Here is an 18,295-nt window from a genome sequence, read left to right as displayed (position 1 = left end):
TTGGAGCAGCGCTGGTGGTGGTTGGAGCAGCGCTTGTAGTTGGAGCGGCACCAGTAGTGGTTGGAGCAGCAGTGGTGGTTGTAGAAGCGCTTGTAGTGGTTGGAGCAGTGCTTGTAGTTGGAGCGGCACCGGTAGTGGTTGGAGCAGCAGTGGTGGTTGTAGAAGCACTTGTGGTTGTTGGAGCAGTGCTTGTAGTTGGAGAAGCACTGGTAGTGGTTGGAGTGACTGTGGTGGTTGGAGCAGTAGTCGTGGTGGTTGGAGAGGAGATTGTGGTTGGTGCGGCAGTAGTTGTGGTTGGAGGGGTGCTCGTGGTGGTTGTAGAAGCGCTGGTAGTGGTTGGACCAGCGCTGGTCGTGGTTGGAGCAGCGCTTGTAGTTGGAGCAGCGCTAGTGCTGGTTGCAGCAGCGGTTGTAGTTGGAGAAGTACTACTAGTGGTTGGAGGAACTGTGGCTGTTGGAGGGGTGCTCATGGTGGGTGTAAAAGCACTGGTGGTTGTTGGACCAGTGCTTGTAGTTGGTGCGGCGCTCATGCTGGTTGGCGCAACGCTTGTAGTTGTAGAAGCACTGGTAGATTTTTGGCGCGACTGTGGTGGTTGGAGCAGCAGTTGTAGTTGGAGAAGCACTGGTTGTACTTGGAGCAGCACCGGTACTTGTTGGAGCAGCAGTGGTGGTTGTAGAAGCGCTTGTAGTGGTTGGAGCAGCGCTGGTGGTGGTTGGAGCAGCGATGGTGGTGGTTGGAGCGGCACCAGTAGAGGATGGAGCAGCAGTGGTGGTTGTAGAAGCGCTTGTACTGGTTGAAGCAATGCTTGTAGTTGGAGCGGCACCGGTAGTGGTTGGAGAAGCAGTGGTGGTTGGAGAAGCACTTCTGGTTGTTGGAGCAGTGCTTGTAGTTGGAAAAGCCCTGGTAGTGGTTGGAGTGACTGTGGTGGTTGGAGCAGTGCTTGTAGTTGAAGCGGCACCGGTAGTGGTTGTAGCAGCAGTGGTGGTTGTAGAAGCACTTGTGGTTGTTGGAGCAGTGCTTGTAGTTGGAGAAGCACTGGTAGTGGTTGGAGTGACTGTGGTGGTTGGAGGAGTAGTCGTGGTGGTTGGAGAGGAGATTGTGGTTGGTGCAGCAGTAGTTGTGGTTGGAGGGGTGCTCGTGGTGGTTGTAGAAGCGCTGGTGGTGGTTGGAGCAGCGCTGGTGGTGGTTGGAGCAGCGCTGGTGGTGGTTGGAGCGGCACCAGTAGAGGATGGAGCAGCAGTGGTGGTTGTAGAAGCGATTGTAGTGGTTGAAGCAATGCTTGTAGTTGGAGCGGCACCGGTAGTGGTTGGAGAAGCAGTGGTGGTTGGAGAAGCACTTCTGGTTGTTGGAGCAGTGCTTGTAGTTGGAAAAGCCCTGGTAGTGGTTGGAGTGACTGTGGTGGTTGGAGCAGTGCTTGTAGTTGAAGCGGCACCGGTAGTGGTTGTAGCAGCAGTGGTGGTTGTAGAAGCACTTGTGGTTGTTGGAGCAGTGCTTGTAGTTGGAGAAGCACTGGTAGTGGTTGGAGTGACTGTGGTGGTTGGAGCAGTAGTCGTGGTGGTTGGAGAGGAGATTGTGGTTGGTGCAGCAGTAGTTGTGGTTGGAGGGGTGCTCGTGGTGGTTGTAGAAGCGCTGGTGGTGGTTGGAGCAGCGCTGGTGGTGGTTGGAGCAGCGCTTGTAGTTGGAGCGGCACCAGTAGAGGTTGGAGCAGCAGTGGTGGTTGAAGGGGTGCTCATGGTGGGTGAAGAAGCGCTGGTGGTTGTTGGAGCAGTGCTTGTAGTATGTGTGGCGCTCATGCTGGTTGGCGCAACGCTTGTAGTTGGAGAAGCACTGGTAGATGTTGGAGCAGCAGTGGTGGTTGGAGCAGCGCTTATGGTTGGAGCAGCGCTAGTGCTGGTTGTAGCATCGGTTGTAGTTGGAGAAGTACTGTTAGTGAATGGAGTGACTGTGGTGGTTCGAGGGGTGCTCGTGGTGGTTGTAGAAGCGCTCGTGGTTGTTGGAGCAGTGCTTATAGGTGGTGCGGCGTTAGTGCTGGTTGGAGCAGCGCTTGTAGTTGGAGAAAAACTGGTAGTGGTTGGAGTGACTGTGGTTGGAGCAGTAGTCGTGGTGGTTGGAGAGGAGATTGTGGTCGGTGCGGCAGTAGTTGTGGTTGGAGGGGTGCTCGTGGTGGTTGGAGCAGCGCTTGTAGTTGGAGCGGCACCAGTAGTGGTTGGAGCAGCAGTGGTGGTTGTAGAAGCGCTTGTGGTTGTTGGAGCAGTGCTTGTAGTTCGAGAAGCACTGGTAGTGGTTGGAGTGCCTGTGGTGGTTGGAGCAGTAGTCGTGGTGGTTGGAGAGGAGATTGTGGTTGGTGCGGCAGTAGTTGTGGTTGGAGGGGTGCTCGTGGTGGTTGTAGAAGCGCTGGTGGTGGTTGGAGCAGCGCTGGTGGTGGTTGGAGCAGCGCTTGTAGTTGGAGAAGTTCTACTAGTGGTTGGAGCAACTGTGGTGGTTGGAGGGGTGCTCGTGGTGGTTGTAGAAGCGCTCGTAGTGGTTGGAGTGACTGTGGTGGTTGGAGCAGTAGTCGTGGTGGTTGGAGAGGAGATTGTGGTTGGTGCGGCAGTAGTTGTGGTTGGAGGGGTGCTCGTGGTGGTTGTAGAAGCGCTGGTGGTGGTTGGAGCAGCGCTTGTAGTTGGAGTTGCACCAGTAGTGGTTGGAGCAGCAGTGGTGGTTGTAGAAGCGCTTGTAGTGGTTGGAGCAGTGCTAGTAGTTGATGCGGCGCTCATGCTGGTTGGAGCAGCGCTTGTAGTTGGAGCAGCGCTAGTGCTGGTTGCAGCAGCGCTTGTAGTTGGAGCGGCACCAGTAGTGGTTGGAGCAGCAGTTGTGGTTGCAGAAGCGCTTGTAGTGGTTGCAGCAGTGCTAGTAGTTGGAGAAGCACTGGTAGTGGTTGGAGTGACTGTGGTGGTTGGAGGAGTAGTCGTGGTGGTTGGAGAGGAGATTGTGGTTGGTGCAGAAGTAGTTGTGGTTGGAGGGGTACTCGTGGTGGTTGTAGAAGCGCTGGTGGTTGTTGGAGCAGCGCTTGTAGTTGGAGCGGCACCAGTAGTGGTTGGAGCAGCAGTGGTGGTTGTAGAAGCGCTTGTAGTGGTTGGAGCAGTGCTTGTAGTTGGAGCGGCACCGGTAGTGGTTGGAGCAGCAGTGGTGGTTGTAGAAGCACTTGTGGTTGTTGGAGCAGTGCTTGTAGTTGGAGAAGCACTGGTAGTGGTTGGAGTGACTGTGGTGGTTGTAGAAGCACTTGTGGTTGTTGGAGCAGTGCTTGTAGGTGGAGAAGCACTGGTAGTGGTTGGAGTGACTGTGGTGGTTGGAGCAGTAGTCGTGGTGGTTGGAGAGGAGATTGTGGTTGGTGCGGCAGTAGTTGTGGTTGGAGGGGTGCTCGTGGTGGTTGTAGAAGCGCTGATAGTGGTTGGACCAGCACTGGTGGTGGTTGGAGCAGCGCTTGTAGTTGGAGCGGCACCAGTAGAGGTTGGAGCAGCAGTGGTGGTTGTAGAAGCGATTGTAGTGGTTGAAGCAGTGCTTGTAGTTGGAGCGGCACCGGTAGTGGTTGGAGCAGCAGTGGTGGTTGTAGAAGCGCTTGTAGTTGTTGGAGCAGCGCTAGTGCTGTTTGCAGCAGCGGTTGTAGTTGGAGAAGTACTACTAGTGGTTGGAGGAACTGTGGTGGTTGGATGGGTGCTCATGGTGGGTGTAGAAGCACTGGTGGTTGTTGGACCAGTGCTTGTAGTTGGTGCGGCGCTCATGCTGGTTGGCGCAACGCTTGTAGTTGGAGAAGCACTGGTAGATGTTGGCGCGACTGTGGTGGTTGGAGAAGCAGTTGTAGTTGGAGAAGCACTGGTTGTACTTGGAACAGCACCGGTGCTGGTTGAAGCAGAAGTGGTGGTTGTAGAAGCGCTTGTAGTGGTTGGAGCAGTGCTTGTAGTTGATGTGGTGCTCTTGCTGGTTGGAGCAGCGCTTGTAGTTGGAGAAGTACTACTAGTGGTTGGAGCAACTGTGGTGGTTGGAGGGGTGCTCGTGGTGGTTGTAGAAGCGCTCGTAGTGGTTGGAGTGACTGTGGTGGTTGGAGAAGTAGTCGTGGTGGTTGGAGAGGAGATTGTGGTTGGTGCGGCAGTAGTTGTGGTTGTAGAAGCGCTGGTGGTGGTTGGAGCAGCGCTTGTAGTTGGAGCGGCACCAGTAGTGGTTGGAGCAGCAGTGGTGGTTGTAGAAGCGCTTGTAGTGGTTGGAGCAGTGCTAGTAGTTGATGCGGCGCTCATGCTGGTTTGAGCAGCGCTTGTAGTTGGAGCGGCGCTAGTGCTGCTTACAGCAGCGCTTGTCGTTGGAGAAGTACTATTAGTGGTTGTAGCAACTGTGGTGGTTGGAGGGGTGCTCATGGTGGGTGTAGAAGTGCTGGTGGTTGTTGGAGCAGTGCTTGTAGTTGGTGCGGCGCTCATGCTGGTTGGCGCAACGCTTGTAGTTGGAGAAGCACTGGTAGATGTTGCTGCAACTGTGCTGGTTGGAGCAGCACTTGTAGTTGGAGAAGCACTGGTTGTACTTGGAGCAGCACCGGTACTGGTTGGAGCAGCAGTGGTGGTTGTAGAAGCGATTGTAGTGGTTGAAGCAGTCCTTGTAGTTGGAGCAGCACCGGTAGTGGTTGGAGCAGCAGTGGTGGTTGTAGAAGCACTTGTGGTTGTTGGAGCAGTAGTTGTGGTGGTTGGAGAGGAGATTGTGGTTTGTGCGGATGTAGTTGTGGTTGGAGGGGTGCTCGTGGTGGTTGTAGAAGCGCTGGTGGTGGTTGGAGCAGCGCTTGTAGTTGGAGTTGCACCAGTAGTGGTTGGAGCAGCAGTGGTGGTTGTAGAAGCGCTTGTAGTGGTTGGAGCAGTGCTAGTAGTTGATGCGGCGCTCATGCTGGTTGGAGCAGCGCTTGTAGTTGGAGCAGCGCTAGTGCTGGTTGCAGCAGCGCTTGTAGTTGGAGCGGCACCAGTAGTGGTTGGAGCAGCAGTTGTGGTTGCAGAAGCGCTTGTAGTGGTTGGAGCAGTGCTAGTAGTTGGAGAAGCACTGGTAGTGGTTGGAGTGACTGTGGTGGTTGGAGGAGTAGTCGTGGTGGTTGGAGAGGAGATTGTGGTTGGTGCAGAAGTAGTTGTGGTTGGAGGGGTACTCGTGGTGGTTGTAGAAGCACTGGTTGTACTTGGAACAGCACCGGTGCTGGTTGAAGCAGAAGTGGTGGTTGTAGAAGCGCTTGTAGTGGTTGGAGCAGTGCTTGTAGTTGATGTGGTGCTCTTGCTGGTTGGAGCAGCGCTTGTAGTTGGAGAAGTACTACTAGTGGTTGGAGCAACTGTGGTGGTTGGAGGGGTGCTCGTGGTGGTTGTAGAAGCGCTCGTAGTGGTTGGAGTGACTGTGGTGGTTGGAGAAGTAGTCGTGGTGGTTGGAGAGGAGATTGTGGTTGGTGCGGCAGTAGTTGTGGTTGGAGGGGTGCTCGTGGTGGTTGGAGCAGCGCTTGTAGTTGGAGCGGCACCAGTAGTGGTTGGAGCAGCAGTGGTGGTTGTAGAAGCGCTTGTAGTGGTTGGTGCAGTGCTAGTAGTTGATGCGGCGCTCATGCTGGTTGGAGCAGCGCTTGTAGTTCGAGCAGCGCTAGTGCTGGTTGCAGCAGCGGTTGTAGTTGGAGAAGTACGACTAGTGGTTGGAGCAACTGTGGTGGTTGGAGGGGTGCTCATGGTGGGTGTAGAAGCGCTGGTGGTTGTTGGAGCATTGCTTGTAGTTGTAGAAGCACTGGTTGTACTTGGAAGAGCACCGGTACTGGTTGGAGCAGCAGTGGTGGTTGTAGAAGCACTTGTGGTTGTTGGAGCAGTGTTTGTAGTTGGAGAAGCACTGGCAGTGGTTGGAGTGACTGTGGTGGTTGGAGTAGTAGTCGTGGTGGTTGGAGGGGAGATGGTGGTTGGTGTGGCAGTAGTTGTGGTTAGAGGGGTGCTCGTGGTGGTTGTAGAAGCGCTGGTGGTGGTTGGAGCAGCGCTTGTAGTTGGAGCGGCACCAGTAGTGGTTGGAGCAGCAGTGGTGGTTGTAGAAGCGCTTGTAGTGGTTGGAGCAGTGCTAGTAGTTGATGCGGCGCTCATGCTGGTTTGAGCAGCGCTTGTAGTTGGAGCGGCGCTAGTGGTGCTTACAGCAGCGCTTGTCGTTGGAGAAGTACTATTAGTGGTTGTAGCAACTGTGGTGGTTGGAGGGGTGCTCATGGTGGGTGTAGAAGTGCTGGTGGTTGTTGGAGCAGTGCTTGTAGTTGGTGCGGCGCTCATGCTGGTTGGCGCAACGCTTGTAGTTGGAGAAGCACTGGTAGATGTTGCTGCAACTGTGCTGGTTGGAGCAGCACTTGTAGTTGGAGAAGCACTGGTTGTACTTGGAGCAGCACCGGTACTGGTTGGAGCAGCAGTGGTGGTTGTAGAAGCGATTGTAGTGGTTGAAGCAGTCCTTGTAGTTGGAGCAGCACCGGTAGTGGTTGGAGCAGTGCTAGTAGTTGATGCGGCGCTCATGCTGGTTGGAGCAGCGCTTGTAGTTGGAGCAGCACTAGTGCTGGTTGCAGCAGCGCTTGTAGTTGGAGCGGCACCAGTAGTGGTTGGAGCAGCAGTTGTGGTTGCAGAAGCGCTTGTAGTGGTTGCAGCAGTGCTAGTAGTTGGAGAAGCACTGGTAGTGGTTGGAGTGACTGTGGTGGTTGGAGGAGTAGTCGTGGTGGTTGGAGAGGAGATTGTGGTTGGTGCAGAAGTAGTTGTGGTTGGAGGGGTACTCGTGGTGGTTGTAGAAGCGCTGGTGGTTGTTGGAGCAGCGCTTGTAGTTGGAGCGGCACCAGTAGTGGTTGGAGTAGCAGTGGTGGTTGTAGAAGCGCTTGTAGTGGTTGGAGCAGTGCTTGTAGTTGGAGCGGCACCGGTAGTGGTTGGAGCAGCAGTGGTGGTTGTAGAAGCACTTGTGGTTGTTGGAGCAGTGCTTGTAGTTGGAGAAGCACTGGTAGTGGTTGGAGTGACTGTGGTGGTTGTAGAAGCACTTGTGGTTGTTGGAGCAGTGCTTGTAGGTGGAGAAGCACTGGTAGTGGTTGGAGTGACTGTGGTGGTTGGAGCAGTAGTCGTGGTGGTTGGAGAGGAGATTGTGGTTGGTGCGGCAGTAGTTGTGGTTGGAGGGGTGCTCGTGGTGGTTGTAGAAGCGCTGATAGTGTTTGGACCAGCACTGGTGGTGGTTGGAGCAGCGCTTGTAGTTGGAGCGGCACCAGTAGAGGTTGGAGCAGCAGTGGTGGTTGTAGAAGCGATTGTAGTGGTTGAAGCAGTGCTTGTAGTTGGAGCGGCACCGGTAGTGGTTGGAGCAGCAGTGGTGGTTGTAGAAGCGCTTGTAGTTGTTGGAGCAGCGCTAGTGCTGGTTGCAGCAGCGGTTGTAGTTGGAGAAGTACTACTAGTGGTTGGAGGAACTGTGGTGGTTGGATGGGTGCTCATGGTGGGTGTAGAAGCACTGGTGGTTGTTGGACCAGTGCTTGTAGTTGGTGCGGCGCTCATGCTGGTTGGCGCAACGCTTGTAGTTGGAGAAGCACTGGTAGATATTGGCGCGACTGTGGTGTTTGGAGAAGCAGTTGTAGTTGGAGAAGCACTGGTTGTACTTGGAACAGCACCGGTGCTGGTTGAAGCAGAAGTGGTGGTTGTAGAAGCGCTTGTAGTGGTTGGAGCAGTGCTTGTAGTTGATGTGGCGCTCTTGCTGGTTGGAGCAGCGCTTGTAGTTGGAGAAGTACTACTAGTGGTTGGAGCAACTGTGGTGGTTGGAGGGGTGCTCGTGGTGGTTGCAGAAGCGCTCGTAGTGGTTGGAGTGACTGTGGTGGTTGGAGAAGTAGTCGTGGTGGTTGGAGAGGAGATTGTGGTTGGTGCGGCAGTAGTTGTGGTTGGAGGGGTGCTCGTGGTGGTTGGAGCAGCGCTTGTAGTTGGAGCGGCACCGGTAGTGGTTGGAGCAGCAGTGGTGGTTGTAGAAGCGCTTGTAGTGGTTGGTGCAGTGCTAGTAGTTGATGCGGCGCTCATGCTGGTTGGAGCAGCGCTTGTAGTTGGAGCAGCGCTAGTGCTGGTTGCAGCAGCGGTTGTAGTTGGAGAAGTACGACTAGTGGTTGGAGCAACTGTGGTGGTTGGAGGGGTGCTCATGGTGGGTGTAGAAGCGCTGGTGGTTGTTGGAGCATTGCTTGTAGTTGTAGAAGCACTGGTTGTACTTGGAAGAGCACCGGTACTGGTTGGAGCAGCAGTGGTGGTTGTAGAAGCACTTGTGGTTGTTGGAGCAGTGTTTGTAGTTGGAGAAGCACTGGCAGTGGTTGGAGTGACTGTGGTGGTTGGAGTAGTAGTCGTGGTGGTTGGAGGGGAGATGGTGGTTGGTGTGGCAGTAGTTGTGGTTAGAGGGGAGCTCGTGGTGGTTGTAGAAGCGCTGGTGGTGGTTGGAGCAGCGCTTGTAGTTGGAGCGGCACCAGTAGTGGTTGGAGCAGCAGTGGTGGTTGTAGAAGCGCTTGTAGTGGTTGGAGCAGTGCTAGTAGTTGATGCGGCGCTCATGCTGGTTTGAGCAGCGCTTGTAGTTGGAGCGGCGCTAGTGCTGCTTACAGCAGCGCTTGTCGTTGGAGAAGTACTATTAGTGGTTGTAGCAACTGTGGTGGTTGGAGGGGTGCTCATGGTGGGTGTAGAAGTGCTGATGGTTGTTGGAGCAGTGCTTGTAGTTGGTGCGGCGCTCATGCTGGTTGGCGCAGCGCTTGTAGTTGGAGAAGCACTGGTAGATGTTGCTGCAACTGTGCTGGTTGGAGCAGCACTTGTAGTTGGAGAAGCACTGGTTGTACTTGGAGCAGCACCGGTACTGGTTGGAGCAGCAGTGGTGGTTGTAGAAGCGATTGTAGTGGTTGAAGCAGTCCTTGTAGTTGGAGCAGCACCGGTAGTGGTTGGAGCAGCAGTGGTGGTTGTAGAAGCACTTGTGGTTGTTGGAGCAGTAGTTGTGGTGGTTGGAGAGGAGATTGTGGTTTGTGCGGATGTAGTTGTGGTTGGAGGGGTGCTCGTGGTGGTTGTAGAAGCGCTGGTGGTGGTTGGAGCAGCGCCGGTGCTTGTTGGAGCAGTGCTGGTAGTTTGTGCGGCGCTCGTGCTTGTTGGTGCAGCGCTTGTAGTTGGAGAAGTACTGCTAGTGGTTGGAGCGACTGTGGTGGTTGGAAGGGTGCTCGTGGTGGTTGGGGAAGTGCTTGTGGTGGTTGTAGATGCGCTCTTGGTTGTTGGAGCAGTGCTTGTAGTTGGAGAAGCACTCGTAGTGGTTGGAGTGACTGTGGTGGTTGGAGCAGTAGTCGTGGTGGTTGGAGAAGAGATTGTGGTTGGTGCGGATGTAGTTGTGGTTGGAGGGGTGCTCATGGTGGTTGGGGAAGTGTTCGTGGTGGTTGTAGAAGCGCTCGTGGTTGTTGGAGCAGTGCTTGTAGTTGGAGAATTACTGCTAGTGGTTGGAGCAACTGTGGTGGTTAGAAGGGTGCTTGTGGTGGTTGGGGAAGTGTTCGTGGTGGTTGTAGAAGCGCTCGTGGTTGTTGGAGCAGTGCTTGTAGTTGGAGAATTACTGCTAGTGGTTGGAGCAACTGTGGTGGTTGGAGCAGTAGTCGTGGTGTTTGGAGAAGAGATTGTGGTTGGTGTGGATGTAGTTGTGGTTGGAGGGGTGCTTGTGGTGGTTGGAGCAGTGCTAGTAGTTGATGCGGTGCTCATGTTGGTTGGAGCAGTGCTTGTAGTTGGAGCGGCGCTAATGCTGGTTGTAGCAGCGCTTGTAGTTGGAGAAGTACTGCTAGTCGTTGGAGCGACTGTGGTGGTTGTAGGGGTGCTCGTGGTGGTTGGGGAAGTGCTCATGGTGGTTGTAGAAGCGTTCGTGGTTGTTGGAGCAGTGCTTATAGGTGGTGCGCCATTCGTGCTGGTTGCAGCAGCGCTTGTAGTTGGAGAAGCACTGCTAGTGGTTGGAGCGAATGTGGTGGTTGGAGGGGTGCTCATGGTGGTTGGGGAAGTGTTCGTGGTGGTTGTAGAAGCGCTCGTGGTTGTTGGAGCAGTGCTTGTAGTTGGAGAATTACTGCTAGTGGTTGGAGCGACTGTGGTGGTTAGAAGGGTGCTTGTGGTTGTTGGGGAAGTGCTTGTGGTGGTTGTTGATGCGCTCGTGGTTGTTGGAGCAGTGCTTGTAGTTGGAGAAGCACTGGTAGTGGTTGGAGTGACTGTGGTGGTTGTAGAAGCGCTTGTGGTAGTTGGAGCAGAGCTTGTAGTTGGAGTAGTGCTTGAGGAGGTTGGAGAAGGGCTCGTGGTGGTTGGAGCAGTGCTTGTTGTAGTAGCGGCACTCGTGCTTTTTGGAGCAACACTTGTAGTTGGAGCCGTACTGGTAGTGGTTGGAGCGACTGTGGTGGTTGGACGGGTGCTCGTGGTGGTTGGAGAGGTTCTTGTGGTGGTTGGAGAAGTGTTTGTGGTTGGGACTATTGTAGTGGTGGTTGGAGAATCGCTTGTGCTGGTTGGAGTACTGCTTGTGGTTGGAGCAGAAGTGGTAACTGTTGGAGCAGCATTGGTGGTTGGTGCAGTTGTGGTAGTGGTTGGAGCGGCAGTGATGGTTGGAGCCGTACTCATGGTGGTTGGAGCGGTGCTCGTGGTGGTTGGAGTTGGTGCGGCGCTCATGCTGGTTGGAACAGTGCTTGTAGTTGTAGTAGAACTGATAGTCGTTGGAGCAACTCTGGTGGTTGGAGTGGTGCTCGTGGTGGATGGGGCAATGTTTGTGGTTGGGGCTGGGATGGTAGTGGTTGGACTGGAGCCTGTGGGGTTTGGAGAAGTGTTCGTGGTGGTTGGAGCAGTGCTTGTGGTGGTTGGAGCAGCACTTGTAGTTGGAGCAGGACTGGTAGTGGTTGGAGCGGCTGTGGTGGTTGGAGTGTTGCTTGTAGTTGGTGCGGCGCTCATGCTGGTTGGAGCAGTGGTTGTGGGTGCAGTAGTGTTGGTTGGAGGGGTGCTTGTGGTCGATGGAGAAGTGCTCGTAGTCGAGGGAGCAGTGCTTGAGGTTGGTGAGGTGGTTGGAGTGCTTGTAGCAGCGCTCGTGGGGGTTGGAGCGGTGCTCGTGGTGGTTGGAGCGGTGCTTGGGGTTGTTGGAGCGGTGCTTGTAGTAGTTGGAGAAGTTCTTGTGGTTGGAGTCGTGGTTGTGATGGTTGGAGTGGTGTGCGTGGTGGTTGCGGCAGCGGTAGTGGTGGTTGGAGGGGTGCCCGTGGTGGTAAGAGAAGTGCTTGTAGTTGGTGCAGCGCCTGTGCTGGTTGGAGCAGGGCTTGTAGTTGGAATAGAACTGATAGTGGTTGGAGCAACTGTGGTGGTTGGAGCAACTGTGGTGGTTGGAGCAGCGCTCGTGCGGGTCAGAGCAGCACTTGTAGTTGGAGCGGCACTTGTAGTGGTTGGAGAAACAGTGGTGTTTGGAGTGGAGCTCGTGGGTGTTGGAGCAGCACTTGTAGTAGGAGTGGGACTGGTAGTGGTTGGAGCGGCTGTGGTGGTTGGAGTGGTGCTTGTGAATGTGGCGGTGGTAGTGGTGGTTGGAGCAGCGCTTTCAGTTGGAAAAGCACTGGCAGTGGTTGGAGCGACTGTGCTGGTTGTAGTGGTGCTCGTGCTGGTTGGAGCAGTGCTTGTGGTTGGTGCGGCAGTAATGGTGGTTGGAGTGGTGCCCATTGTGGATGGAGTGGTACTTGTGGTGGTTAGAGTTGTGCTCATAGTGGTTGGAGGGGTGCTTGTGATGGTTGGAGCAGCGCTTGTGGTGGTTGGAGGGGTGTTCGTGCTGGTTGGAGTGGTGCTTGTGGTGGTAGGAGCAGTGCTTGTAGTTGGAGCGGCACTGTTAGTGGTTGGAGGGGCACTAGTAGTTGGAGCAGTACTCGTGGTGGTTGGAACAGCTGTGGTTGGGGTAGTTGCTGTTGGCCTGGTGAAGGCAGAGGTTTCTGGACAAGGGCTCTTGGTGGTTGTGGAGGAACTGGTCATCAGGGCAGAAGTGGATGTTAAGCATGTTGGAGCAGCTGTTGTGTGTGACGGATCAGCGGTTTTGTCTCCAGTAAATGGAACATCAGGAATTTCATTGAATCCCCACAACTCTGAGATTTGTTGTTCTGTTTCTGAAATAGAAGGCTGTTCAGGAACTGTTAGGAGCGGTGAAAGAGAAATCTCCTCAAAGCCCCAAAGGTTGAAATAGTCGTGTTGGTCCGGAGCTTCCGGGTGATGATCATGCTCCTTTATACTTTCTGCTTTGAAACAAGCCGCCAGCATCCCCCACATTTCCCCAGCAGAGTCTCCATAAATCATCTCAAAGATGGAATCCTGCAAAACATTCAGTTATTATCTCTGACCCTAATCTTTTACAAACTGGATCATGGTGAATCTTCCTTACCGCGTCAGCTGCCGTCGATATCTCCACCAACACTCCGCCGGGGATGTTTGTTGTGAGCGCTCTCCCAACTACCCCCTCTTCACCCAGAGCTTTGACCCTCTTCAGACTTGTTCCATGAGGCAGTTTCACAGTGACGGCTGTCGTTCTGCACGTCACCAGTGGCGACGCCGGTTGCAGTGACGTTGCCGGATTCTCGCAGGCGGCCACAGCCGTCACGCTCGCCTGCAGCAGGTGGTCGAAATAACGCAGTTTCAACTGGTGAAACCACGTTCCATTAGAAGTCTGCAGAGAAAGAAACAACTGTCACCGGGAGCACCAAGTTCTATCAGCCAGTTAGCCAGGTTTTAATCTTAATTAACATTAGTAAGTACGATTAACGGATTAATCATTCAGTTTGTTCAATGTCAAATAATAGTGAAGACATTAATCTGTTTGTATCTCTGTCTGTTTCATCCCAAAAACCCTGAAGACGTTTAGTTTAATATAATAAGACAAGAAAGAAGAAAGCCAATTTTAACAGCTGGGAAACTGGAAGCAGTAAATAGTTTCTTTAGCTTAAATAAGAGAGAGTCGATCTACTCATCAATTCAGCTCTACATCTTTTTTAAATTCCTTCCTTTAAAGAAAGAATGAAGAGGTCGTGTTAGCTCAAATTCTACAATTTGGCTACCTCAGCAGTTAGCTCGAATACTACAATATTTTTTATGTGTGTTTATGTTTTATTTATTGTAAGTCTCACTGTGATCTGTTCTGCAGTTTCTCGTTTGTAACATTTCATATCTTACATTTACATTTTATCCAAAGCAACTTATAATTGCCACTATCTCACACCAACATCAACACAAGCTGATGCTTTTATCCAAAGTGACTTGCTGTACACGTTTACCGAGAAGCCGGTAAACGGTTCACAGGGATGAAAGGGAACGAGCTGTTTTCAGTTCAGTTCTGCACGTCTGGAGCAGCGAGGGGTTAAGTGTCTCAGGGACGCAATGGTGGATGGTGAAAACTCTGCTCTGAACTGAAAACAGCTCGTTTGTAGTCCAGCCACTTCCCTTTCATCCCTGTGAACCGTTTACCGGCTTCTCACTGACCTGCCCTTCTCTGCTTCTGATTGGCTAGTAGTCCTTAACTAGGAACTGCGCATGTGCAACTCCCAACAAAGATCATTTAGAGACAAGATGTATCACTCCATAGCTAAAACGAAGCCTTCAGCACAGGGTGGAAAGAGGAGCTGCAGCAATGTGCATGTTGACAAAAATATGGCGTTTTTTAAAAATTAAACCATGTAAACTTGTTCTGGTACAACCCCTAAATAAGATTTTGAACGTGAAAATGAGCAGAATAACACCTCTTGGACTGTGGAAAGTTGCTACAGCTGAGAGACACGTGAAGAAAAAAGCAACATTTCTCTCTATAGAAACTCAAGAACCTAAGAACTGCTGTTCTCTGTAGGAAATAATTTGTTTCCGGACATATTTTCATCCCAAAGGAGGCAAGTTGGCTGCAATGTTTTTACCCATAATGCCAAGTGGCAGCTGGTATAAGGGAGCTTCAGCAGCAGCCATGGTCCAAAGGTACGAACAGAACCATGGCATCCGTCCAGCCGGGACAGCAACCGGTTCCCGTCTGAAAAGAGACATCAGCATCAGCAGGTTATTCAGACAGAAGCAGCCCTGCTGGGGGCGCCGCAACACAACTCTTTAAACCTGTAGTTCATGTGTCTTTGTGAGCTTCATATGAGGCTTAATGTTCAGAATTTCTCTTCTCACTGAACATAGCGGTAGTAATCTGGTGTCTGTGCCGATGTTTCAGTGCTGGTGAACCGGTAGTGATGTTGTACTGATACTGACTATTGATACAGCCAACCTACAGAGGGCACTATTTAGTTGCATGTAAAAAGAGGTTGAGCAATTAAGCACTCTTGAGAATGGCAGTCTTTGTGCACAGTCCAGTCAATACAGATGTGTTTTACGCTGAGCAGTGATTGGTTTAACAGAGCTGAAGCGGCATGTGGGTACAGTGTGGTGTAATTACTCACTGCCAGCAGGGGGAGACAGAAGCTCCACACAAGGGGTTAAGCGAGAGGGCGAACAATGAAGCAGACAAAATCCTGCATTGAGGGTTCCATGTAGGCCCAAAATTGACAGCATAACCCTGTGAGATCCTGTCACATGTGAGAGCTCTAACCATATTGTTTAGATAAGAAGCCCTCTGGGAATCTAAAAAACCATTCAGCCATCAATGACGCTACGTTCCTGTTTGGGGGGTGGTGATGGGGCAGTGGATAAGACACATGCCTTTGGTGTGAGAGATCCGGTTTTGAAAATGAAGGGGAAAAAATTAAGGTGGCAGGTGACAATTCAAAATATAAAAATATAACAGAATATAATTCAGAAATCAGCTTTTGGACAATGCACATTTGTTTCTTCTATATTTCAGTTGCACTGCATGTTTCCTTATTGTGCATTGTTTCATTTGTTATTTAACATTTAACATTTGTTGTTGCTGTTGTTCAGAACATTTTTAACAAAAGCTTTCGAAAAGTGATGAAAACAGTCTCATGGTGTTTTGTTTTCTTGGTATTGTCTAATACCAAGAAAAGGGGTTTATAAGGTGTAATATTTACAAAAGGCCTGCATCTTGCACTAACTTAAGTGTTTTCAACATACTTTACTTGGGCGGGCCGGACAGGTATAGTAGCATCTGCCAAAGGATATTTGGCAACCCACTTTAGCATTTTGCAGAGAAACGGTGAGGGAGAGGTCATCTGGTATTACGTCAACAGACGCGCAGGAAATGTTACATTACGGAGTGACAGTGAACGCACCACTGCAGATGTCACTCACTAACGTTAAGTTTCAGTTTCGATCCACATGCGGCGCACTTGAAAACTGAATCAGGGGTGAGTTTATTAAACACGGCGACTTTATGAAACATACTGCTGATGGAGAAAGTCAGCAGAAACACATTAAGGGAGAGAGAGACAGAAAGAGGCGGAGCAAGGCGGCTCTTTGTAATGTTGTTTACAGAGACCCAACAATTCCCACCGTTAGCAAGCACTAGGCGACAGAGGCAAAGAAAAACTTCCTTTTTAGAGGCAGAAACCTCGAGCAGCCCCGTGGCTCAGGGTGGGTAATAATAACAGGACTAGTTATAGTTGTAGCAGTGGATGTTGTGCAGGAACAGGAGGGCAGCAGGCGACAGAGAGGAGAGACTCTGTCTCTGTTGGACGACTGACTGACGCAGCTGTCTGGTCTCCTGGGCAAGCCAAGGTCGACATTATCTTTATTTTGTTCCATACACACAGACTGATGCATAGAGGGCTGAACAATAATCTTACTTTGTGAATCTCTGTAGGTCTAAGAAGGACAAATCTATCCCCCGACAGGAAGTACCCTTCGGATTGGTTTTGGTGTTACACCATATCCGTGTTCTGTTGCCAGTCTCACCGGCCGGAGTCAATAAACACTGCTGTGTTGGACGTCATGAGTTTTCCTCAGACGAACGCTGGACGATATGAAATGCAAATCACTCGATTGAACATCGGACAAGGATTGTACTGGAAATATGCTCGACTATTAAAGGAGCGATATTTTCTTGATTCAAAGCACACCAACACCGTTATGAACACACGCCGAAACAACAGACACGGTCAAAGTACGTCGGTTGGAGGTTCTGAATTTTGGTTTTGATTATTTTTCAATTAATCGTCCAGCCCTAGTACAAAATGTAGTTTATTTTGTCTTGCCATGTTTGTGTTTGAAGAGATAAAAAATCTGTGTAGTTTCTTTAATTTGACTGCGATCTTCTAAGACTAAATTAGGATTCAGGTCTGGGGACGGGTCCTGGATGATCCTTCTGAGAGCAATGTTTGGAAAAAGCCATGAAGTCAAAGTTCAACAAAAACCCCAGTCCAGCAGTAACACAGTGAGCGATATAAGGTCTGGGTAAAGGGCGGCGGTTGGTCAGTAGTTTGAGACTGTGTTAACCCCTGCAGCCACCCGAGGAGGAGGAACAACAGGTTCTGGGGGGAAGCTTCGGGCTGTTCTCGACAGACAGGACGCACCGTGACGGTAATTCTTCAGGAAGACGTTCTGTGGTGAACTCACGTGGCTCGTTTGGGCGGCCGTTCCAACATGTACCCTGCTTCTGCTGAATGAGTAAGCAGGCCGGGGCTTGGCTGGAACTGGAAACACTGAGTTACTGCTGGAGGAGGTGTTGGTGGGCCAGGAGGGGGCTTCGCTCTGCTCATAATACTAGGTGCCTTTGACTTCATGCGGCGCTGCGCAGCTCTGACTTAACGTGGTGCATGCTGGTTAGAAATTGTGTGCGACTTTCGAAGGCGCTGCAAATCATCACCATGTCACAATGTTGTGGGAGCAAGGCAGCTGCAGGTGCTTTTCAGTCTAACATGATCTGCAGGAGCGGGGAATAAAAACCGGCGCCGTCGAGTCAGAGACATTCTACCTGCGTGAGCTTACTGTTAGCTGAGATCAATGACTGATCTCACAGCATTTGCAAAGAGAAATGCCGCGAGATTCGTTTTCTTGACCAAATCAGGCTTTTCAGGTGGTTCAAGTAACTGTGGCCGCCAGACTCGGCGCCTTTGAAATGTGACATGGTGGCATTTTGCAGCGCCGGCTAAAGTCGGACAACATTTGTAACCAGCATGCATCACGTTAAGTCAGCGCATGAAGACATCACAAACACATCTACTAAGAGACTGATCAAATTAATAATAGAGTTTACTGATTGTGTTTAAGGTCCCCGGTTTTCCATAAAATGTTATAGTGCCCCTAGAACGAGTGTTTGAAGGCAAAAGCACATGCCTGGATTTAGCTGAGGCTACTATTTGCCCTGATTCAAGAGATGTATTGATTCATGACATCATCCAGTAGGCCTACACGACATGAGGAACATCTGCCCTGTGAATAACATTGTTCAGTATTGCGATGACGATATGACTTGTGATAAATAAACTAAATAAAGTGTGTAAACGACCTGCCTGGTCTTTAAATTTGATACAGGATTACAAGTTAATATTTGAAACCTAACCAAATGTCTCTAGAGCAGCAACAGTAAAGTTTACAGCAGCAAAGACACTAGATAAATTCAATATCTCAGTGGAAACAAATCCAACTTGTGAAATAAATGTCAGTGAAGCTTAGAAAGAACTCTGACATCAGTCGTTCCCTCCTCCTCCTCTTCCTCCCTCTCCACTGTGATTCACCTCTTCGTGTAGAAGTCAAAGTGAAATGTTTGTAATGGTCTCTACGGGAAACACAGCATGGGCAGCAGGTCGAAGGAAAAGCGGGATGTGAGTCTGTGAACTGACCATTTTCCTGACTGATCACTTCTCAGATCAGTGGACGAATCAAACTCACCTTCCAGACGCAGATCAGAGTGTCGGATGAGCGAGAAGCGAACAGACAGCGACGCGTCACCGCACAGATACTGAGGCCAGCCGAAGTCTCCCGCCTCCGGATCGCAGGTGAGCTCCAAGCCTGAAACACCAGAACATCATGTGACAGGAAGCAAGTGAAGAAACGTTTGGTTTATATAATTTCTCCATCAGAGGCAAAAACTCTAAGACTCTAAGTCACGAGCGCAACATCAAATGTTTAATAAAGGAAAACTTTATGAATCTTTCAATTTAAATAAAACACTTGTGATGGTAAAATACAGTATTTACACTATAATAAAAAACTGAGGGCTTTCACCTCCACAACTTTATTGTTCTAAAAACTAAATGTTAAAGTCTGTAGAACATCTTTCTCTTCGTAACATGAGGCTGAATCGAGTGAATTTTCAGCCGCTGCTTCACTCATTTCTGGAAAAGTCCCAGAACCTTTTCTGTTTGAAGCCTTCAAGTTTAAAGTTTAAAATAATCTCCAGCATTAAATGAACTCTGCAC

General features: G+C 51.1%; 1 protein-coding gene across 1 annotated transcript; it reads right to left on the bottom strand.

The window, feature by feature from the left end:
* Positions 1-525: 525 nt before the first annotated feature.
* LOC119914932 (mucin-19-like) lies at positions 526-14,157 on the bottom strand. Its single transcript, XM_038734476.1, has 9 exons — positions 14,151-14,157; positions 13,898-14,007; positions 12,382-12,663; positions 6,153-12,311; positions 5,825-5,982; positions 4,695-5,724; positions 4,385-4,620; positions 746-4,149; positions 526-530 (listed from the first exon to the last, which is right to left on the bottom strand). Exons 1-9 carry the CDS (start codon positions 14,155-14,157, stop codon positions 526-528), a joined length of 11,391 nt encoding a protein of 3,796 aa, XP_038590404.1.
* Positions 14,158-18,295: the final 4,138 nt, after the last annotated feature.

Source organism: Micropterus salmoides, unplaced genomic scaffold (assembly GCF_014851395.1).
Source record: "Micropterus salmoides isolate LMB-PRFRI ecotype aquatic unplaced genomic scaffold, ASM1485139v1 Ms_hic_scaffold_20, whole genome shotgun sequence".
NCBI classification, from domain to species: Eukaryota; Metazoa; Chordata; class Actinopteri; order Centrarchiformes; family Centrarchidae; genus Micropterus; species Micropterus salmoides.
Note: the sequence above shows the minus strand (reverse complement) of the source record. Positions and strands in the feature narration are given on the sequence as shown.

Coding starts and splice junctions, on each gene's coding strand:
- LOC119914932 (XM_038734476.1), bottom strand. Junction 12,312..12,381: donor TATCGACGGCAGCTGACGCG/GTAAGGAAGATT, acceptor AATGTTTTGCAG/GATTCCATCTTTGAGATGAT. Junction 5,983..6,152: donor CTCCAACGACAAGCGCTGCT/GTAAGCACCACT, acceptor AACCACCACCAG/CGCTTCTACAACCACCACGA.